The following is a 20,618-nucleotide window of genomic DNA, read 5'->3' on the forward strand; positions in this document are numbered from 1 at the left end:
GCAAAGGTAGATAAGAGTGAAAGAAATGGAAGATGTTGCTGATAGTAGTAGGCAGGATTAAATGGGAATGGATGGGAAGACGCACGAGTAGCATAACCACTAGCAGGGAACAGCTGGGCTAAATGGCCTGCTTTATGTTCATAGTCCAAAAGAAATGTGCTTCTTTTTCCAGCACCCTCACATCATTCATGTTTTCCCTGAGAGCAGCATTGAACCATCACGAGATAGGGGCAGTTACATCATCCTGACTCCTACAGCTGAGGTGAGTACTAAGTGATTCATTGGCCTATACTGCAGAGCATAAAACATGCGCAACAGTAATTTCATTGGAGGGAGGGAAGCTCTGACACTGATGTTCTTTCATTATTTCCTTTCGTGTAAAATGTGCCCTTGAGAAAACAATCCTTGACACTTAAGGATGGCATTCCAGCAAAGGAGGCAGTGCGGGAGAGGACGCAAGGATGTGATGATTCCTGCATCTGAGGTGGGTAATAAGTGCTTCATTGGCGACGTTATCAATTGGTGCCTTCACTGCAGAACTTAAAAAGGTGTGCACAACAGTAATTTCAACGGATGGAGGGAGGCAAGCTCTGACTCTGATTTGCTTTTCTTCTTTTCATGTAAAACATGCCGTCGCGAAAACAATCCTCGAGACTTACGGTCAGCATTCAAGCAATGAAGGCAACTGGATCATGCTGCGGAGCTCATCACGATGTGGAAAGGAACATTGCATTTATGGATGAATTGGGAATGCACATTGGGATGCGCTTGGGGAACATTCACCAAGAATAGACTGAGCTCAGACTCTTGTGACTTTGCCTTCTTCACATGGACAATACAGTAGTGGAATAGAGAGCCAAGCGTTCATTCACCACAAGGCTCTCCAGGAACAATCTCTTTAGCTGTGCATAGCAGAGACTCGGCCTGTCTGTCTAACGGGAATGCTGGACACAACATTCATGTATCCATGCACAGCAGTTCCGCGGATACTTAATGAACTTAATAAAACTTTTCAATAATTAAACCCAGAATTGTTGAGGTTTTGTTTTGCATGCTATTTCCCCGACTTTGCAACTGCACTTCAGATATTCAACTATGGTGGAGGGGTGGAAGTAGGGGGGTAAAGGAGGGGTGGAGGTAGGGGGGTAAAGGAGGGGTGGAGGTAGGGGGGTAAAGGGGGGGTGGGTGAAGAGGGGGAGGGGTGGGTGAAGAGGGGGAGGGGTGGGGAGAGTGGAGAGAGGGAGCATGCAAAATGCAGGGACCAGACAGTTGCAATGCCTGAAGTACTGTGGAGAAGTAGAGAAAGCAACTGGGTAGGGGAGAAAGCAACTGGATTGGGCATCCGCAGCTGGAGGAACGGCTGAATGGAGAGGGCCAGAAGCGAGAGGCCGTAGAGAGCCGCGGGGAGCGAGCGTGCGAAGACCTTGGTGTCACCGGGTCCAGGGACTGGCCAGTAAGTCTTTTGCTGTTGTGTTTATAGCGCATGCACAGAAAAAGGCACTCCTCTTCCGTTCCACTGCTTCCCCCCCCACTCTCTCCCCTTCTCCCCCCCCACTCTCTCCCCTTCTCCCACCCCACTCTCTCCCCCTCCTCCCTCTCCCCCTCCCCCCACTCTCTCCCCTTCTCCCCCCCCACTCTCTCCCCTTCCTCCCTCTCCCTCCCCTCCTCCCTCTCCCCCCCCACTTCCCCCAGCTCTTCCCCTCCCTCCTTCCCCCCTCCCTCCCCCCCTCTTCCCCCAGCTCTCCCCCTCCCTCCTTCCCCCCTCCTTCTCTCCCCCTCCCTCCTTCCCCCTCTTTCTCTCCCCCTCCTTCCCCCCTCTTTCTCTCCCCCTCCTTCCCCCCTCTTTCTCTCCCCCTCCCTTCCCCTTTCTCCCTCCTCCCTCTCCCCCTCTCCCTCTCCCCCCCTCTTTCTACCCCCCTCCCTCTTTCTCCCGCCTCCCCCTTTCTCCCCCCTCCCTCTTTCTCCCCCCTCCCCCTTTCTCCCCCCTCTCCCTCTTTCTCCCCCCCTTTCTCCCCCCCTCCCTCTCCCTCTTTCTCCCCCCCTCCCTCTCCCCCCTCCCTCTCCCTCTTTCTCCCCCCCTCCCTCTCCCTCTTTCTCCCCCCCTCCCTCTCCCTCTTTCTCCCCCCTTCCCTCTCCCCCTCCCTCTCCCTCTTCCCCCCCTCCCTCTCCCTCTTTCTCCCCCCCCCTCCCTCTTTCTCCCCTCCTCCCTCTTTCTCCCCCACTCCCTCTCCCTCTTTCTCCCCCTCCCTCTTTCTCCCCCCTTCCTCTCCCTCTTTCTCCCCCCCTCCCTCTTTCTCCCCCCCTCCCTCTCCCTCTTTCTCCCCCCCTCCCTCTCCTCTTTCTCCTCCCCCCCTCCCTCTCCCTCTTTCTCCCCCCCCTCCCTCTCCCTCTTTCTCCCCCCTACCCCCCCCCCGGCACCGCTACCGCTGGTCTCCCCGCGCTGCTCTCCCCGGCCCGCTCCACTCTCACACTCCGGCCATTGTATTCTGCCACGTGTTTGTTAGGTTTCATCTCTGTGATTTTTTGAGCAGCGCCATCTTTAGTCCTGGCAGCTGCTACAGTCGCAAGCTGTGACGTTTTCGTGGCACATGCTGTATTTGCGCATGTGCCAAAACAGCGCCACCTACCGATCGCGTTGTCAACAATTGCGGTCTAATTTTAAACAGTGCCCCCTAGTTCCAGTCTCTCCCATAAGGGGAAACATCCTTTCAGCATCCACCCTGTCAAGTCCCCTCAGGATCTTATACATTTCAATAAGATCACCTCTCATTCTTCTAAACTCGAATGGATACAGGCTCAACCTGTCCAACCTTTCCTCATATGATAACCCCCCCATCCCGGGAATCAGTTGAGTGAACCTTCTCTGAACTGCTTCTAATGCAATTATATCCTTTCTTAAGTAAGGAGACCAAAATTGTAAGCAGTGCTCCAGATATGGTTTCACCATTGCCCTGCACAACTGTAGCAAAACTGATGCGAGGTTGGAAACGAGCCTACAACTTTGCAGCCCCAAATCTGTGCCCCGTGCTCCTATCTCCTATGGTTCTTCACTGGCAATACAGCCTCACAATTTCTGACCCACAGTTTTTTGAATGATTGTGATGTATATTGAGGTGAGCAACGTAAGGTAAAATACATTGAGCAAATCGTTAATTTCTACTGCTACTCTGTGCCCTGTGCCCATTGTCAAAAGACTGATAGGTAATTCATGTAAAGACACACATGAAAAATGCTCAGTAAAGAAAGAACATGCATTTATTTAGTGCCTTTCATGATCTGAGGATGTCCAAAGCACTTTACAACCAATGTATTACCTTTAAAGTATAGTCGCTGTTGTAATGCAGGAAATGCAGTGGAAAATTTGCATACAGCATGGTCCCACAATAAAATAAATAACCAGATAATCTGTTTTAGGTGTTGGTTGAAGGATAAATTTGGCCAAGACACCAGGAGAACTCTGATGCTTCTCTTCAAATAGTGCCATGGGATCTTATACATACACCTGAGAGGGCAGACGGGAACTCAGTTTAATATCTCATCCAAATGATAACACTTTTGATAGTACAACACTCCCTCCTTATTGCACCGGACTGGACTGTCAACGTAGAATATGTGCTTAAATCACTGGAGTGAGGCTTGAACCCATGAGCTTTCGAATTCTGAGACATGAGTGGTATTGCTGAGCCATGGTTGACATCTTAAAGATTGCCATCGTTTAAAGGTAAATTGGGATAAAAATATGCAGCTTTGAATAGGGGACAATGCAAATAGGTTCAATGGAAAGTAAAATCAGGCAGCGCATAAAATGGATGGCCGATCCAATCCTGTCAAGTTTCCCACTGGGAGGGTGGTGGTGTTAAATTATAATATACCCTCATTAAGTTTGAAGCACACAACCAGAACTTGTGTTAACCCTATACAGACTTGGTTGTACCATTAAAGATTATTGTTGAAAAATAATTAGCAGCAGAATTAAGAGGGATACAGCCACATCATTCCTAAGTGATTTTTTTTTATTTGTTTATTCATTCAGGGATGTGGGCATTGCTGGCAAGGCAGCATTAATTGTCCATCCCTAATTGCCCTTGTGAAGGTGATGGTGAGCCCTCTTCTTGAACCGCTGCAGTCCATTTGGTGAAGGTATACCACTGCACTGGTGGTAGAGATGGTGGGTTTGGAAGGTGCTGCTGAAGAAGCCTTGGTGAGTTGCTGCAGCACATCTTGTAAATGGTATACACTACAGCCATATTAGGTTGGCAGTTGAGGGAGTGAATGTTTAAGGTGGCAGATGGGGTACCGATCAAATGCTTTGTCTTGGTTAGTGTTGAGCTTCTTGAATGTTGTTGGAGCTGTACTCATCCAGGCAAGTGGAGAGTATTTCATCACACTTCTGACCTGCTGTTATACCCACAGCATTTATATGGCTGATCCAGTTAAGTTTTTGGTCAGTGATGAACCCAGCATGTTAATTGTGGGGGACTCAATGATGATTATGCCATTGGCTGACAAAGGAAGTTGGCTAGACTATCTCTTGTTTGAGATGGCCATGTGCTGGCAATTGTGTAGTGAAAACGTTACTTATCACTTATCAGCCCAAGCCTGGGTGATGTCCAGGTCTTGCTTCATGAAGGCATGGTCTGCTTCAGTATCTGAGGAATTGCTGAGGAACTCAACACTGTGCAATCATCAGCCAACATCCCCACTTCTGACCTTATGATGGAGAAAGGTCACTGATGAAGCAGCTGAAGATGGTTGGGCCTAGGACACTATCCTCAGGAACTCCTGCAGCAATGTCCTGGGGCTGAGATGATTCATCCCCAACAACCACAATCATCTTCCTTTGTGCTGGTACAGTTTTACTCGTGCCACACTCAGTCAAATGTTTCCTTGATGTCAGGGCCAGTCACACTCACCTCATCTCTGAAATTCAGCTCTTTAATCCATGTTTGTACCAATGCTGTAATGGGGTCTGTAGCTGAGTAGTCCCAGCAAAACTCAAACTGATCATCTATGAGCAGATTTTTGGTGAGTAAGTGCCATGAGATCGCATTGCCGGCAACACCTTCCATCTCTTTGTTGATGGTTGAAAGTAGACTGATGCGGCAGTAATTGACCAGATTGGATTTGCCCTCCTTTTTTGTGGACAGGAATAGGTGGGAAATTTTCCAATTTGTTGTCGATGCTAGCGTTGAGGTTGTACTAGAGCAACACGGCCACTTTTGGATCACAAATCTTGGCACTACACCCAGGATGTTGTCGGAGCCCACAGCTTTTGCTGTATCTGTTTCTTGATATTGCATAGAGTGAACTGAGTTGGATGAAGACTGACATCTGTGATAGTTTAGACCTCAGAAGAAGGCCGAAATGGATCATCCATGTAGCACTTCTGACTGAAAATGGTTGCGAATGCTTCAGCCTTAAATTTTGCACCCATGTACTGGGCTATGCCATCATTGAGGATGAAAATGTTCAAGGACGCTCCTTCTCCCATTAACTGTTTAATTGTCACCACCACTCATGGCTGGATATGACAAGGCTGCAGAGCTTTGATCTAATCCGCTGGTTGTGGGATCACTTGACTCTGTCTATAGCATGCTGCTTCCTCTGTTTAGCATGCATGTAGTCCTGTGTTGTAGTCAATTAGTTATGCCTGGTACTGTTCCTGACTCCTGTAGGCAATTCCAAACTGATTCCATTTCAAGTCTGATCTGATGTGACTTCTTTCAGAATATGTGTCCTGACCCAATAAACTCGCCAGCTACTTCAGTCAGCTCCAATTCATCAGCAACGACTTGCCCTGATCCAACTCTTATGGGGAACTTCAATCTGAACTGATCCCTGCTGACTGCCCTTACTACTCTTGACAATCAAAGAACAAAGAACAAAGAAAATTACAGCACAGGAACAGGCCCTTCGGCCCTCCAAGCCTACGCCGATCCAAATCCTCTATCTAAACCTGTCGCCTATTTTCTAAGGGTCTGTATCTCTACTTCCTGCCCATTCATGTATCTGTCTAGATACATCTTAAAAGACGCTATCGTGCCCGCGTCTACCACCTCCGCTGGTAATGCGTTCCATGCACCCACCACCCTCTGCGTAAAGAACTTTCCACGCATATCCCCCCTAAACTTTTCCCCTCTCACTTTGAACTCGTGTCCCCTTGTAATTGAATCCCCCACTCTGGGAAAAAGCTTCTTGCTATCCACCCTGTCTATACCTCTCATGATTTTGTACACCTCAATCAGGTCCCCCCTCAACCTCCGTCTTTCTAATGAAAATAATCCTAATCTACTCAACCTCTCTTCATAGCTAGCGCCCTCCGTACCAGGCAACATCCTGGTGAACCTCCTCTGCACCCTCTCCAAAGCATCCACATCCTTTTGGTAATGTGGCGACCAGAACTGCACGCAGTATTCCAAATGTGGCCGAACCAAAGTCCTATACAACTGTAACATGACCTGCCAACTCTTGTACTCAATACCCCGTCCGATGAAGGAAAGCATGCCGTATGCCTTCTTGACCACTCTATTGACCTGCGTTGCCACCTTCAGGGAACAATGGACCTGAACACCCAAATCCTAGATCAACCAAACATGCACTGGCAGTTCACACACTTAAACAGCATACACCTGGAGACAAAGAACATATTACAAGTCAACCACACATTTATTCACTTGTGCTTCTAAAAAAACTAATATTTATAATTTCACAGAGGTTCTAATGAGACCTGACTTCTCACATGGCCCAAGAAGATATTGGACCCATTTTTGAAAACCAACATGATCATAGCAGAAGGAATGTTAAGTGCCTCCTGGGGCTTGTTTGATTGCATTTGAGGGGTCAGAGAGGAACTTTTGACAGAGGATTCCTGAATTAATCTTTTTATTCCTAAGAGGTGGTGGAGTGGTAGGGTTGATGTATAGGGATAAGTCCAGCAAAAATGAGGTGAGTATGTATTACCGTAAAATATCCAGGCAGGAGACCTTCCATCTATCTCGCCGACCTCATCACAATATTCCTTTGGTGCATTTCTATTAACTCTCAATCCTATTTGTTGACTAGAACCTGTTACATTTCTTCTTGGACCGCATTAAGGTTTCTTGATCCATCACTTGATCTGTTCCACATTCCTTTATTACTGCTCTCCCTTGTTCACCCTACATAATAAAATTATTTCGATCTCAGTCTTGGAAACTTCAATTGACTCATCCACAGCCTTTTGTGGGAGAGAATTCTGGATTTTCTCCACCCCGTGAGTGAAAGAATGCTCTGTGATTCCACTCCTTAATGACCCAGCTCTAATTTTAAGACTACATCGTATTGTTCTGGATTCCCACATCAGAAGAAATAGTTTCTCATTTCTCCGTAGCAACACTCTTAAATGCCTTTATCATTATAAATACCTCAATTGGATCCAATTTTTTGAGGGAAAGTCCTGAATAAGAACTTTCTGATATTACACCAAATTATTCATTTGCACATCTCTACAATAACTGTGGCTAAGATTAGTTAACTCAGCACAGATGAAGGAGCTGTACCTTGGATGTTCCTGCTATATTCCAGATTGTGTATTTACCCACTTCATTTAATTGGTTTGCAAGATTCCTATGTTGTACTTGAGATGTGTGTGACAAAGTAAGTTCCCCATTCCAATCCCCACTCCCCTTCATCTCTTGTTGGTGCACAATGACATTTACCATCATTAAGCTTCTGCCACAGCTGTTCCACGGACTGTCTCCTTTGGCTCAGTTGATGAGGTAAATTGCCTGCTGTTCCACCACAGCACATGCAATTTCAATCTAACTGTCACTTTGTAGCCAATGTAAAAAGAAGGGTAGGGCCTTTTTTTGATTAAAGGTCACAGTCCAGAAATGTTAAATTAAACGTTATAAGATCCTGAGGGGTCTTGATCCGGGTGGATGTGGAAAGGATGTTTCTCCTTGTGGCAGAATCTAGAACTAGGGGTCACTGTTTAAAATAAGGGGTCACCCATTTAAGACAGAGATGAGGAGAAATTTTTTTTCTCTCAGAGGGTCGTGAGTCTTGGAATTCTCTTCCTCAAAAGGAGGTGGAAGCAGAGTCTTTAGATATTTTTAAGGCAGAGATAGATAGATTCTTGATAAGCAAGGGGGTGAAAGGTTATCACTGGTAGGGGGGAATGTAGAGTCAAGGTTAAAATCAGATCAGCCATGATCTTATTGAATGGTGGAGCAGGTTCGAGGGGCCGAGTGGCCTACTCTAGCTCCTAATTCGTATGCTCTTGTTTCTCTCTCCACAGATGCTGCCAGACCTGCTGAGTGTATCCAGCATTTTTTGTTTTTATTTCGTGCCTTTATAAATTTGTGACATCTGCCAATGTTGAAAGAAAGGTTTGCCAAATGCATATTTTTAAAGAAAATAACAGCATTAATAGTCAAAGTTTGCAGGATCAAGGAGGGGGTCACTTAAATTAAATATTCTGTAAGAGTCTACATGCAATGCAAGGGCAAATCTTAGGTGTTTCTGACCACCCAAATAGGCCGAAAATTGCGGCGCTGGGTGCCAGCGCTGGGGAAGAGGGAGTTGTGGATGCCATAATGTCATCCTCCATCGACTGCCTTTATAATGAGCATAAAAGGTGCTCTCATAACTTTAAGATCTCTGGGGGGTGGGCAGTGGGGGTTCAAGGACCAGGCCAAGACTCCTTGGTGAACCCTTTTGATTTATGATATCTGTCAGGGAGAAAGAAAGGTGTGCCAAATGCTTTTTAAAAACAGACAGCACATCTTTACAGTTGTATACTTTGAGAGTCTCAACTGCATATTCCTGATATTAAGGCAACTGTGGGCTGTCAGTACAAGGAACACAAAGATCAAAAGAAGAAAAATATTTTCTTTCCACATGATTTACTGACCGCTATCAGCTATGCAGAAGCAGGCATTTTATTGGAATAAAATGATCAGATAGGGAGCCAAGAGGCACTTGAAGTCTGGAGGTCAATACCCTGCTCTTAGGAATAAAAATGTGTTGATAACTTAACAATGTGACATGTCACTGGCTTTAAATAAGGAGAGCTGGAAAAATATTTATGATCTCTCTCCCTCTGTCTCTTTCATTGTCTCTCTTTTTCTCTCTCTCTTTCTGTCCCACCCTCTCCAGTTCTGTGGAATTCTTTGAATAACATCTAGATAGTGTAATGGTTTATCATAACTATTCACAGGATTATATGAGACATTTCTATTAATATTTTTCCAAGGATCACAAAGACAAACAGGGCGTTGTTCATGGGATAGTCTCCGGATGGCTACTGTTATTACCTCAGTGAGACCATTAAGTTAAAATATGAGATATGAACCACAAGACCAATTTAAAGAATTACATGACAAGGTTTCACTTTTTAAGACTTTTACTAGAACAAATAACTAAAAGAAACCCCTATTAACTAAATAGTACTTTGTAAGTAGCTGGTACCCCAGATTACAAAGAAAGGTATTTTCTTTACTTATTGGAATACTTGAAAACCTCACACCACACTTATATATTGCACAGTCCCTTTTGATGGCAAAATCTTTTGTGGTTAAAAGTCCCAAACTCCTCCCAGTAGCAATGGGTTGGATCTCCCAGACCTTTTCAAAAATCAATGTCCTCTTGGCTCACTTCTCCGAGTACTTCCGGCCTGGACGTCTGTGAATAAGGCAATTCCTGCTGATCCTGATGGTCTTCTACTTTTCTGCAAACTTCAACTTTCATAACAGGTTCAAATCTTCGCAGCCTTTTCTATATCAGGCTTCCGAGAGCAGGTCTCCCCTCTCTTTCTCTCTCTCTTTCAAAGCCACCACCATTGGTTGTCTTCCTTACAGCCTGCTCTGAGGCTGCAACTGCTGGGTTCCCTTCTTACAGCCTGTCTGCCTTCAGAAAATCTGTAAAATTTTTCTGGACTTAAAAGTCAATAGCTTATTGTCCTGTTCTAATCTGCAAAGTCCAGAAGTCTCGTTTCACAAAGCCACCTGGGCCTTCCATTGTTCCCAAGTGTTAACAGTTGCTTGGTGAATTTGTATTTTCAAAGTCACCAAACCCCTTTTTTATGACCTGAAAGTCTGGGAGGGCGGGACCCATTGTTCTTCAGGTGTTACCCCTGCAGTCTCTTTTTTTCCAAAGAAAGTCTTTGATCTGTCTTGTCCTTTTGCAGAGTGGATGTGAGGTCACCTGACCTTCTGGACTCCATCTTAAACGTTTAAAAATCACTATTTTAAAAATATAATAATGTTACAAAGTCCTGCTTTTATAACACTACGACACCCTGATTAATGATGGGTTTCACCTGATCTTTCCTACCCGCTAAATTTCTGATTTCAAAATGCTTTGCTGCCTTGAGCATCAGTCAAGGGGAAGCTGGACACTTCCTCGGCTCCTAATATTCAGGCCTTTCACGTGCTCGGTGATTTCTGGGGTAATAGCATTCCTTTGTCTTGAATGCTGCTTCCAACAGCCAGGTTAGCTACAAGGGAAATTCCAGAACACTGGAAGCAGTAGCTTTCTGATGACCTCCATGGGCTATATTCTGGGTACCTATGAAATGGAGACTACAGAGGAAAACACATCTTTTCAGATACCACCCACCATTTTCTGATGAACTGAGACACCTTTGCTGCAGGACAGGGTACTGACACTGGTTTGTGTGACAGTCTGTCTCCTTTCAACAAATAAAGATATCATTGCATCCACCAGCCCTGAGAGGTATGTGCTAAAGTTGGTGTTGTCCTCTATCAGTTGGCTTTTCTTGTCATCTGCAAGAATCAACCAGTGTCTTTTCATTTCCAAAATGTTCTTCCTTAGCTACCTTTCATTACAAGGATGTTGAGTCATATTGGGATGTTGTCTGTGAAGATTATTAGCCAAAGTAGACAGGGCAGTGCATATTGACAGGCCATTAGACTGTATGGGATTTCACAGTCAAGTCCAATCCCATTCTCAGCCAGCATACACACAAAGCTACACACACATACACATAAAGACATATTTCCATCAGGGATCACTTGACAGCAAACCTTTGGAAGCCTCACTGATTATATTTTATTTACCTTCCTAGCCTAGGGATATTAATACCAGCAGTATTTTGTTTCTTTAATTGATTCTCAGGATGTGGGCATTGCTGGAAAGGCTGGCATTTATTGCTCATCCTTGGTTGCCCTGAGAAAGTAGCCTTTTTGAACCAGTAATTTGTGCACTGGCTTGGTAAAACTCATTAGCTTGTTAGAGTCAGCCATGTCAGTGTGGGACTGGAGTCACATGTAGAGCAAACCAGATAAACAACATCATGGCCACATTTCAGATTTTTTAAGTTGAATATAACTTATGTAACTGCCATGGTAGGATTTGAACTCAGGTTCTCGGGATTACTAATCCAGTAACATCACAACTACACTACTGTATCCCATTCCAGTATTGCCCCAGCTGAGTTCAGGCAACTCAGCGCAGACCTGGCATTGAACCTGGGATTTCCCTGGTCTGTATGATGTAGTTTCATACCACAAAGTGAACGCATTTACCCACTGAGCTGAAGTGGACCACCAAGCTAATTGATACCTCTCACTCACCAAATGGCAGTTTCCTGGGCATTGACGGGGCAGTTTAGTAGCCATCAGCAGACACAGACTTAGCACATTCTTATTAAAGGGGAGAACTGCTGTGCTGTTCAATGTGGCAAGAATTAGAATGAAAATGGGAAGTAACAGGAAGGAGTCTGATCTTTGGAATCCACTTTTGTCTCAAAGGTTCATACATCAAGGGTGGACATGAAGTCTAAACTATATAAGAAAACAAAATGTGCAATCTATTAGCCATTAATGATATCATTAATGATACTGTAGCTCATGTACTAGATACACCTATGGAGGGAAGTTGGTCTAGTTTGAATAGATTATAGAGTTAGATTGATGTTCAATAGATTTACAGGCTCCCTAAAGGGTTAGAACTTTATCTTCTGAGAGGTTTATCTGTTTCACCTCCCTCAGGAATTTGAATGGATGGAGTATAGTCTATGATCAGATGAATTGTACATAGTCCAAGGAAAGGCCTTGATAGTTCGAATACCCTTTTCATGTTCTATGCATTATTCTATGCTGGACTATCAGGATTATAATCAACAATTGGGTACATATTACAAAATTGTGTCCCAGGTGCACAGCTGAACACACCAGGGGCTGGATTTTACGTCGGGTGGACGGGAGCTGGCCACCAACGTAAAATTCGGTGGCAAACCCTCTTCCGCCTAGCTTGGGGATCCGTCCTGTATTTTACGGGTCCCCAGGCTTTAATTGTTCAGAGGCGGGACTTACACCTGATTGAGGGAGGAAGTCCCACCTCATTGACCTGCCAGCCAATCATCCGGCCAGCAGCTCTTAGTCCCAGCAGCGTCACCGGGAGCGGCGGCCACTGCTCGGACTGCAGCCCAGCCGAGGACATGGAGGCAGGACTACAGGTAAGTTTGGGTTGCCTCACCGGGGGTAATCGGCTGTGCCCCGGTGAGGCAAGGGTGATCATTTGGGGGGAAGGGGGGCGTCTTTGGTCCTGGGGGTAGTTGGGGAATTGGGGGCGGCCCTCAATCATGCACCCTATCTGGCTTGCTGGATGGTGTAAAAATGCAGCCCAGGAGACCATCTTGGGAATTCAGGTGTGTGGGTCGGCAGGCTGCATACAATTTTCATATCCCTTGTGTCAAGAGTGAGCCATGGATGTAGGGAAGCAAAGGAAATGGGAAGCTGTTGTAAGGGGAAGGGAATGGCATTTGGTAGTGTGTGGTGCCTCCCAGCGATTCATTCTTCCAGGAGTAATAACTGATCCAGTCATTTCAGTTGAACACAGATTCAGAGGAGGGAGGCAATATTTTACATAGGTTAGCACCTGTGGCTTGTGTGTTATTATAACTTACCAAGAGAACATACATATGAACCTATGAATTAGGAGCAGTAGTAGGCCACTCGACCCCCGAGCCTGCTCCGCCATTCAATAGGTTCATGGCTGAACTGATTCCTCCACATTTCCACCTACCCCCGATAACCTTCTACCACCTTGAGAGAGGTTTTGGAGTTTATCATCCAGTGCCTGTTTTATATTTCATAATTACAGTGACGTTGAGCTGCACAGATTATGGGGGCCAGCAACTCATTAACATATTTTTTGCTCCTTTATGAACCAATAATATGCCTGTCTAGGCCTTAAACACAACAGCTTTATACCATGCTCGGCATACACAAGGCCTCAGTGCATGAATATGAATCGCCTGCAACTAATTCATATTGTTGCTATGGACATTGATCATCTCCTGGGCCCCATGACCTGAAATACAGCATAATGTGAACATTGCTGAATTCAAATACAAAACTTGGTCAGATTGTTGGCAACAGAAAAAAAAACATAGGGACAGTGCTAGAAAAATATTTTTGCTTGGGACGAGATACTGCCACAAAAATGTATGGGCGGGACACAACCACAGATTGCCAAATGAGTGCTCTGCTTTGTTTACTCTGCTCAAAAAGCCAAAACTAATTGCTAGTTCTCAGTATTCCAGACTCCTTGGCTCATAGATGCTGAAGGAGCTGTTATATTACCTGTCTGTATGACCCTCACCACCTATTTGCATTGAGCATCCCCTTTTGCAGCCTGTCTCACTCATCAATTCATTCAACCTGTAGGTTAGGTTAAAAATAAAATCTCATGAAGTATATTTTCCTCATTCCACACAATTAAAGACTACTCTTTCGCTCTAAACTGTCATTGGTTTGTAATGATAGTTTTGTAAAAAACCTTGACTATCAACTTGGCTCATTTGGAACTATCTCACCTCTGGGTTAGAAGGTTGTGGGTTTACAAAGTTCAGTACAGATGAGATCATTTGCAATATGTTGACTTCTAATGGTATGTCATGTCTAATCTCTGTTCAGGGTGTGTAAGGTTCAACTTTCACCAAGTTGTGCATTTAACCATTATGCTATATTTAACTTTTTGATAAGTTGTTCAGTACCATCCTGTCATAGAAACCCATGATATCATCCCATCACAGCATTTCAGCATGGATCACTGATAATATTCTCACTGTTCACAACAACAGCATGCATTTGATTAGTTCTTTTAATGTAGTGAACCATTTCAAGATGTTTCACAGGAGTGTAATCAGACAGAAATAGATACCAAACCAAATAATGAGGCATGACGACAGGTGACATCAAGCTTAGTCACACAGGTAGGCTTTAAGGAATATCTTAAAGGAGAAAGAGATGGAGAGGCAGTGAGGGAATTCGAAAGCTTAGGCCCGAAACAACTGAAGACGGCTGCCGATGATGGGGCGGCACAGTGGCGCAGTGGTCAGCACTGCAGCCTCACAGCTCCAGGGGCCCGGGTTCGATTCTGGGTACTGCCTGTATGGAGTTTGCAAGTTCTCCCTGTGTCTGCGTGGGTTTTCTCCGGGTGCTCCGGTTTCCTCCCACAAGCCAAAAGATTTGCAGGTTGGTAGGTAAATTGACCATTATAAATTGTCACTAGTATAGGTAGGTGGTAGGGAAATATAGGGACAGGTGGGGATGTTTGGTAGGAATATGGGATTAGTGTAGGATTAGTATAAATGGGTGGTTGATGGTCGGCACAGACTCGGTGGGCCGAAGGGCCTGTTTCAGTGCTGTATCTCTAATCTAATCTAATCTAAAGGAAATCGCAGATGCACAAGAGTCCACAACTGGTGGAATGGAGAATTCTTGAAGGGTTGTAGGGTTGGACGATGTTACTGATAGGGAGGGGCGATTCCATGGAGGTATTTCAACACAGGGATGAGAATTTTGAAAAAGAGGTGTTGTTGGACTGGGAGTCAATGTAGGTCAATGTGCACAGGGATGATAGTTGAATTGGACTTGGTGTTGAGTTGAAAGATTGTGGGTTCTTCTTCTTGAAGCAATTCAGTCAAATAAAGAGTGAAGCTCTGGACCTCAGGTAATATCAAATGAAGGATGTACATTTGTCAACTTGGCAGAGATATTGAGCCATATGAAAATAATCATTTAAGAATTCCAATCCACATGAGGTTAAAGCCTCCCTATGGCATGGATCCAGAAGCTGTTTCTAGGAACAATTATGGACTGAAATTTTGAGATTTCTGCTACTCGTCTGTTCTAAACTTCAGGAAGAAGAGCTGCAGAAACATTCAGATAAAAGGGAAACAATGCCATTTACACCATATTCTCTTAGCTTCTATGACTCTTCTTGTAAAGTTATGGTGGATGAATGAGCCAATCTCCATGAAAATTCACTTGCTGTAGGTCTCCTCATCAAATTGCACAAGAGTTGGGAGCTGATGGGCTTCCCACAGACAAACATAGTTAGTGACAAAGACCCCAAGATCTGTGGTGGATTGGGGGGTGGTGGTGGCGGGGTAATATTGCATGGGAAACCCGGAAGCATGATCAGCAAGCCTTTTTAAATCAGCCATCTCATTATAATTTTATTTCTGGTTTTGTGCCCAACGCACAGCATCGGGTGTGATGAAGACATGTATGACGTGAGCTCCAGCTCCAGGATTTAAAGGGCCAATCCAAAGATGCAATTTGGACATATTGAAGTTAAGAAGAAGGGAGGAGCAACTTCAGCAATGGATTTGTGACATTCAAAGGTTTTGACCCAATTCACTAATGCCTCCCTTGATGTGCTCCTCCAGATTAGCAATCTCCTCAAAGCTTCCAATCTTACTTTTATAACACTGGATTGCTTTAAGAAGAATCATACGAACATATGAAAATGATAGGCGGGAATAGATCAGCTGGTCCACCAAGCTTGCCCACACTCATGATTGATGGCTTTTGAAATGTTGTAAAAAAAACAAATCGATTCAGTAATGTTCTTTAGGGAAGTAAACCTGCTGTCTGTTTGAATGGCGGAGCAGGCTCGATGGGCTGAATGGCCGAATGTTCCTATGTTCCTAACCTAGATATGACTCCAGTCCCAAACAAAAGTGGGTGACTCTTAATTACCTTCTGAAGTGGCCAAGCAAATCCATTTAATTGTAACAAACTTCAAGAATAAAGCCCACCATCAACTAGGGGTTGGCTATAAGTGCCAGCCTTGCTATGCCCACATGCTGAGAATGAAAAACAAAAAAAAAAGTTGGGAAGGTCCCTTGACATCTTGCTGTAATTTCCTTACCTGTGCTGAGAAAGACTTCCTGGTACGTGGTACATGAAGATATTGGCTTGTGTGCTGTTGGCCCAGTGAGCAGCCATCTTTACAACAGGGCAGATGATGAAATAGTCCCTGTAAAAACAAAATTTAAATACAGACTTTATCAGACCAACAATAGGAATATAGGACCATAAGGGGAGGCCATTTGGACCCGTTCACGTGCTTGGCACTCAAGCCAGCAACTGTTAAAGAGACCACTGGAGGTTCACACTCAAAAGTAAGTTTGAACTCTTTTATTTACCTCATTGCGCAGCTAGGATGAGCAGGTGTGCTCCTCCTGCCTCGCCATTATAGCCAGTCACTGCTCCTGCCCCCTTCTGATAACTTCCAGCTCCCATTCTGTCCTGTGGACCTCAGTTGGTTTCTGAGCTGGCTAATCTTTCTGCCCTTCATGACTGATGAACTCCCTCTGGAGCCATGAAAACACTACAAAATATGAGCTTTTGAATTTCATCTGAGCTAAATTTGACAGCAAGAGTAATGTAACCATATTTAAGCAGTTATGTGTACATTACAGTACATTTGCAGTTTTATTTATGGAACTGTGGCATGGGAGGGGAGCAAATTTATTGCCTTATTTATCTACCTTCAGTAAGGAAGCAAAACACCATTTATTTTCCTTTAAAACACTTACTTCATTGTCTCTAAGCACATCTCTTGTAAATTTATTTTCCAATTCTTTCAGTAGCTATGTTTTCCCATCCCTCGCTCCTTCCAGATGGCAGCCCGCTTTCGATCAAGATCACAAGATACTTAGGATGAGAAAAGCCATTTGGGGCATCTTAATCTATCCATCCTGAACAATCCCCCCCATTGCTGCGTCCGATTGTTTCTTAAATGATTTTATCTCTACAACTTTCCCTGAAGTACTGATCAGCCCATTTTCCAAATAAACTCTCGTGGTGCAGATTCTCTTGCCTGCTGGGAGCAAATATTAGGAAATCAATGCTTCCTGTGGTTTTGCATCCATAAATAGGTAAAAAGACAAAATACCGTGGATGCTGGAAATCTGAAATAAAAACAGACCTCCGTTTTATCAGACGGCAGCTTTTGGTGATGATTCTGCTATTCCCATTTGCACCTCCTCTAGATCCATCTTTTGTTTTTTTACTTGTCCCATAACCATCCCCTTTTACATTGCACCATCTAATCTCTCCTGCCTTTGTAAAATGTGTGACATATAAAAGTGTGGTATAATAGTGAATTGGCAGCCCGTTTTACATCTCTCCATATTGTTATTTTCATTGACATGGTGATGCTCACTCAATGGTGTTTGGTAGCTTTTCCTATCTAGTGAATAACACTATTTTTGTTGATTGACATGTACTCAATTGGATATTTGGATTTATTCTTGGGATGTGAGTGTCACTGCAAAGGCTAGTATTTGTTGCCCATCCCTAATTGCTCTTGAGAAGGTGGTGGTGAGCCACCTTCTTGAACCGCTGCAGTCGTATGTAGGATAGGTACACCAAAAGTGTTGTTCCTAAAAGGGTTCCAGGATTTTGACCCAGCAACAATGAAGGAACGGCAATATAGTTCCAAGTCAGGGTGGTGTGAAGCGTGGAGGGGAACTTGCAGGTGGTGGTGTTCCCATGTGTCTGCTGCCCTTATTCTTCTAGGTGGCAGAGGTCACAGGTTTGGAAGGTACTGTTGAAGAAGCCTTTGTGAGCTGCTGCAGTGCATCATGTATGTGATACACACTGCTGCCTCTATGCGCCTGTGGTGGAGGGAGTGAATGTATAAGGTGGTGGATGGGGTGCAGATTAAGTGGGCTGCTTTGTCCTGGATGGTGCCAAGCTTCTTGAGTATTGTTGGAGCTGCACTCATCCAGGCAAGTGGAGAATATTCCATCATACTCCTGTCTTGTGCATTGTAGATGGCGGACAGGCTTTGGGAAGACAGGAGATGAGTTATTTGCCACAGAATTCCCAGCTTCTGACCTGCTCTTGTAGCCACAGTATTTATATGGCTGATCTAGTTAAATTTCTGATCAAGGATGACCGTTAGGATGTTGATAGTGGGGGATTCAGCAATTGAATGTCAAGAGGAGATGGTTAGATTCTCTCTTGATGGAGATGGTCATTGCCTGGCACCTGTGTGATGCAAATGTTACTTTCCACTTACATCCTGAGCCTGAGTATTGTCCAGGGGAGGCGGTGATGTAGTGGTAATATTGCTGGACTATTAAGCAGTATCTGAGGAATTGTGAATAGTACTGGACATTGTGCAATCATGAGCGAATATGCCCACTTCTGACCTTATGTTAGAGAGAAGGTCATTGATGAAGCATCTGAAGATGGTTCAGTCTAGGACACTACCCTGAGGAACTCCTGCAGTAGTGTCAGGGATCTGAGATGATGTCCTCCAATAACCACAACCATCTTCCTTTGTGCTAGGTATTACTCCAACCAGTAGAGAGGTTTCCCCCATTCCCATTGACTTTAATTTTGTTTAGGCTCCTTTGATTCCACACTCAGCCAAATGCTGGCTTGATATCAAGGGCAATCACCTTCATCTTAATTCTGGAATTCAGCTCTTTTGTCCATGTTTGGACCAAGGTTGTAATGAGGTCTGGAGACAAGTAGCCCTGTCAGAACCCAAACTGAGCATTGGTAAGCATGTCATTGGTGAGTAAGTGCCGCTTGATAGCACTGTCAACTACACTTTCTACCACATTGCTGATGATCAAGAATAGACTGATGGAACAGTATTTGGCCATATTGGACTTGTCCTATTTTTTGTAGGCCAGAATTCTAAGTATCTACCTATATGTTTCCTTTTCTCTCTTTCCTATGTGCATGTTTATTTTTATCTTGACTCCATCGCTAACCCAGAGAAAGTTGGCTGTGGATGGAAGCTTTGACATGCATTGTACAACATTGACTCAAGCAGTCCCCAAGCTACATCATACCAATGTATTTCGTTGTGAACCAGCAGAAAAAAAGAAATATTTTCATTTATGTATTAGCTTTCTGAATCAGAAATGTGCCACGAGCAGTGGTGAGTTAACTAACCAGTTAATCGTTTTTTTGATGGTGTCGTTTGAGGGAGGAATGTTGGCCCAGGCATTGGGAAAACTCTCTGTTCCTCTTTTACAACACAGAATTGTTAACAGATGGGAACTTGGTTTAATGTTACAAAAAGAAAAAAAAACGCCTCCACCAACAATGCAGCACACCACCAGCCTCAATTAGGAATTCAGGCCCCAGCATGGGGCTGAAATTTCAATCTACTCACCCAAATTTAAGAGCTCTACAAACCAAGTCAGATTGACAGAGTGATGAATGGTAGATGTAAAGTTCCCTCTGAATTTCCACCTCCCTTTTTGTGGAGAAATGGGTGATCACTGCTTGGAACCTCTCAACAGCCATGAGATTTTTTATTATGAAACTCACTGACATAGGAGGAAATCGAATTTGTATTCCTTGATGACACATACTGGTGTATCCTGAACTAGACAAACTTAAATATCCTTCAATGATTTTAACAGTCTTGGTTACTTTCAGCCAAATTTTAATATTTATAAAGTGCTCTGCTGTTAAACTTGAAAACTCTTTCATCCCCCTGAGTACCCTTTAAATGTACCATTCAAGCAGGTATTATCGGTGTAAATGATGTGCTTCAGAGAAGCACAAGACTGCAAATGTCATGGTAATGAGGGTGCACGCTGCTTCTGATTACAGCAGCATGCGAGTCTGGCCTAACTACAGACGGTATCTGAGGTGGGAAGTAAACAGTTCCAGCTGAATGGTTCTAGTGATCACCCTGTGAATCTGGTTTCCCTGCCAACAGACCCATACAGATGCCAAATACTGGGAGAAAGCCAATCGCAAGGTGAAAAAAGAACTCAGGTGACGGGAGTCCGATATGCGCTTTTTTTTCAAGCACCTTGAGTGATTTTCTGTAAATGGCAACTGCTGAACAGTCGAAGGTTAATCAGGTGTGTTGATTTTAACGTGGATATTTATTTCTTCTTCAGTGCAGTGTTATTTTTCAAAATTGTTTCCCTCATCCCATTTTCACCCGAGCTAGGTTGGGGGGAACTTTAAAGGAAGTTTGGCCCGGTGTGCTCATGGAAGGGAGGGCTGTGGCAGAGGCAGCTGATTGGATGGTCTTGATCTTAGTGACATCGAGGTCTATGAGCTCCTTGCACTTATTGTTGGAGATGATGATGCAGGAGGTAGGGGAGATGGGTTTTAGACCGGCAATTTAAAACTGGCATTTACTAGTACAGACACAAGAGGTTGAATGGCCTCCTTCTGTGCCATTCTATATTCAACCCCCCCACACCCCCCCCCCCCCCCCCCCGCCTCCAAGAACTGGTGCATTTTGGCTGTGCTATATAATATTTACAGGATGCATTGTGGCAATTCACCACAGTTATTTTGACAGCACTTACTTCCCCTGTGATCTTT

The 20,618-nt window shown here is 44.4% G+C and overlaps 1 protein-coding gene across 1 annotated transcript in view; it reads right to left on the bottom strand.

Annotated features, from left to right (window-relative positions):
* Positions 1 to 20,618, bottom strand: part of tg (thyroglobulin) — a 532,338-nt gene that overhangs the window by 29,656 nt on the left and 482,064 nt on the right. Inside the window, exon 52 of the mRNA XM_068032631.1 lies at positions 16,168 to 16,275. Coding sequence (XP_067888732.1) covers positions 16,168 to 16,275 — 108 coding nt within the window. The remainder of the gene's footprint in view (positions 1 to 16,167; positions 16,276 to 20,618) is intronic.

Source organism: Heterodontus francisci, chromosome 5, assembly GCF_036365525.1.
Source record: "Heterodontus francisci isolate sHetFra1 chromosome 5, sHetFra1.hap1, whole genome shotgun sequence".
In the NCBI taxonomy this organism is placed as follows: Eukaryota; Metazoa; Chordata; class Chondrichthyes; order Heterodontiformes; family Heterodontidae; genus Heterodontus; species Heterodontus francisci.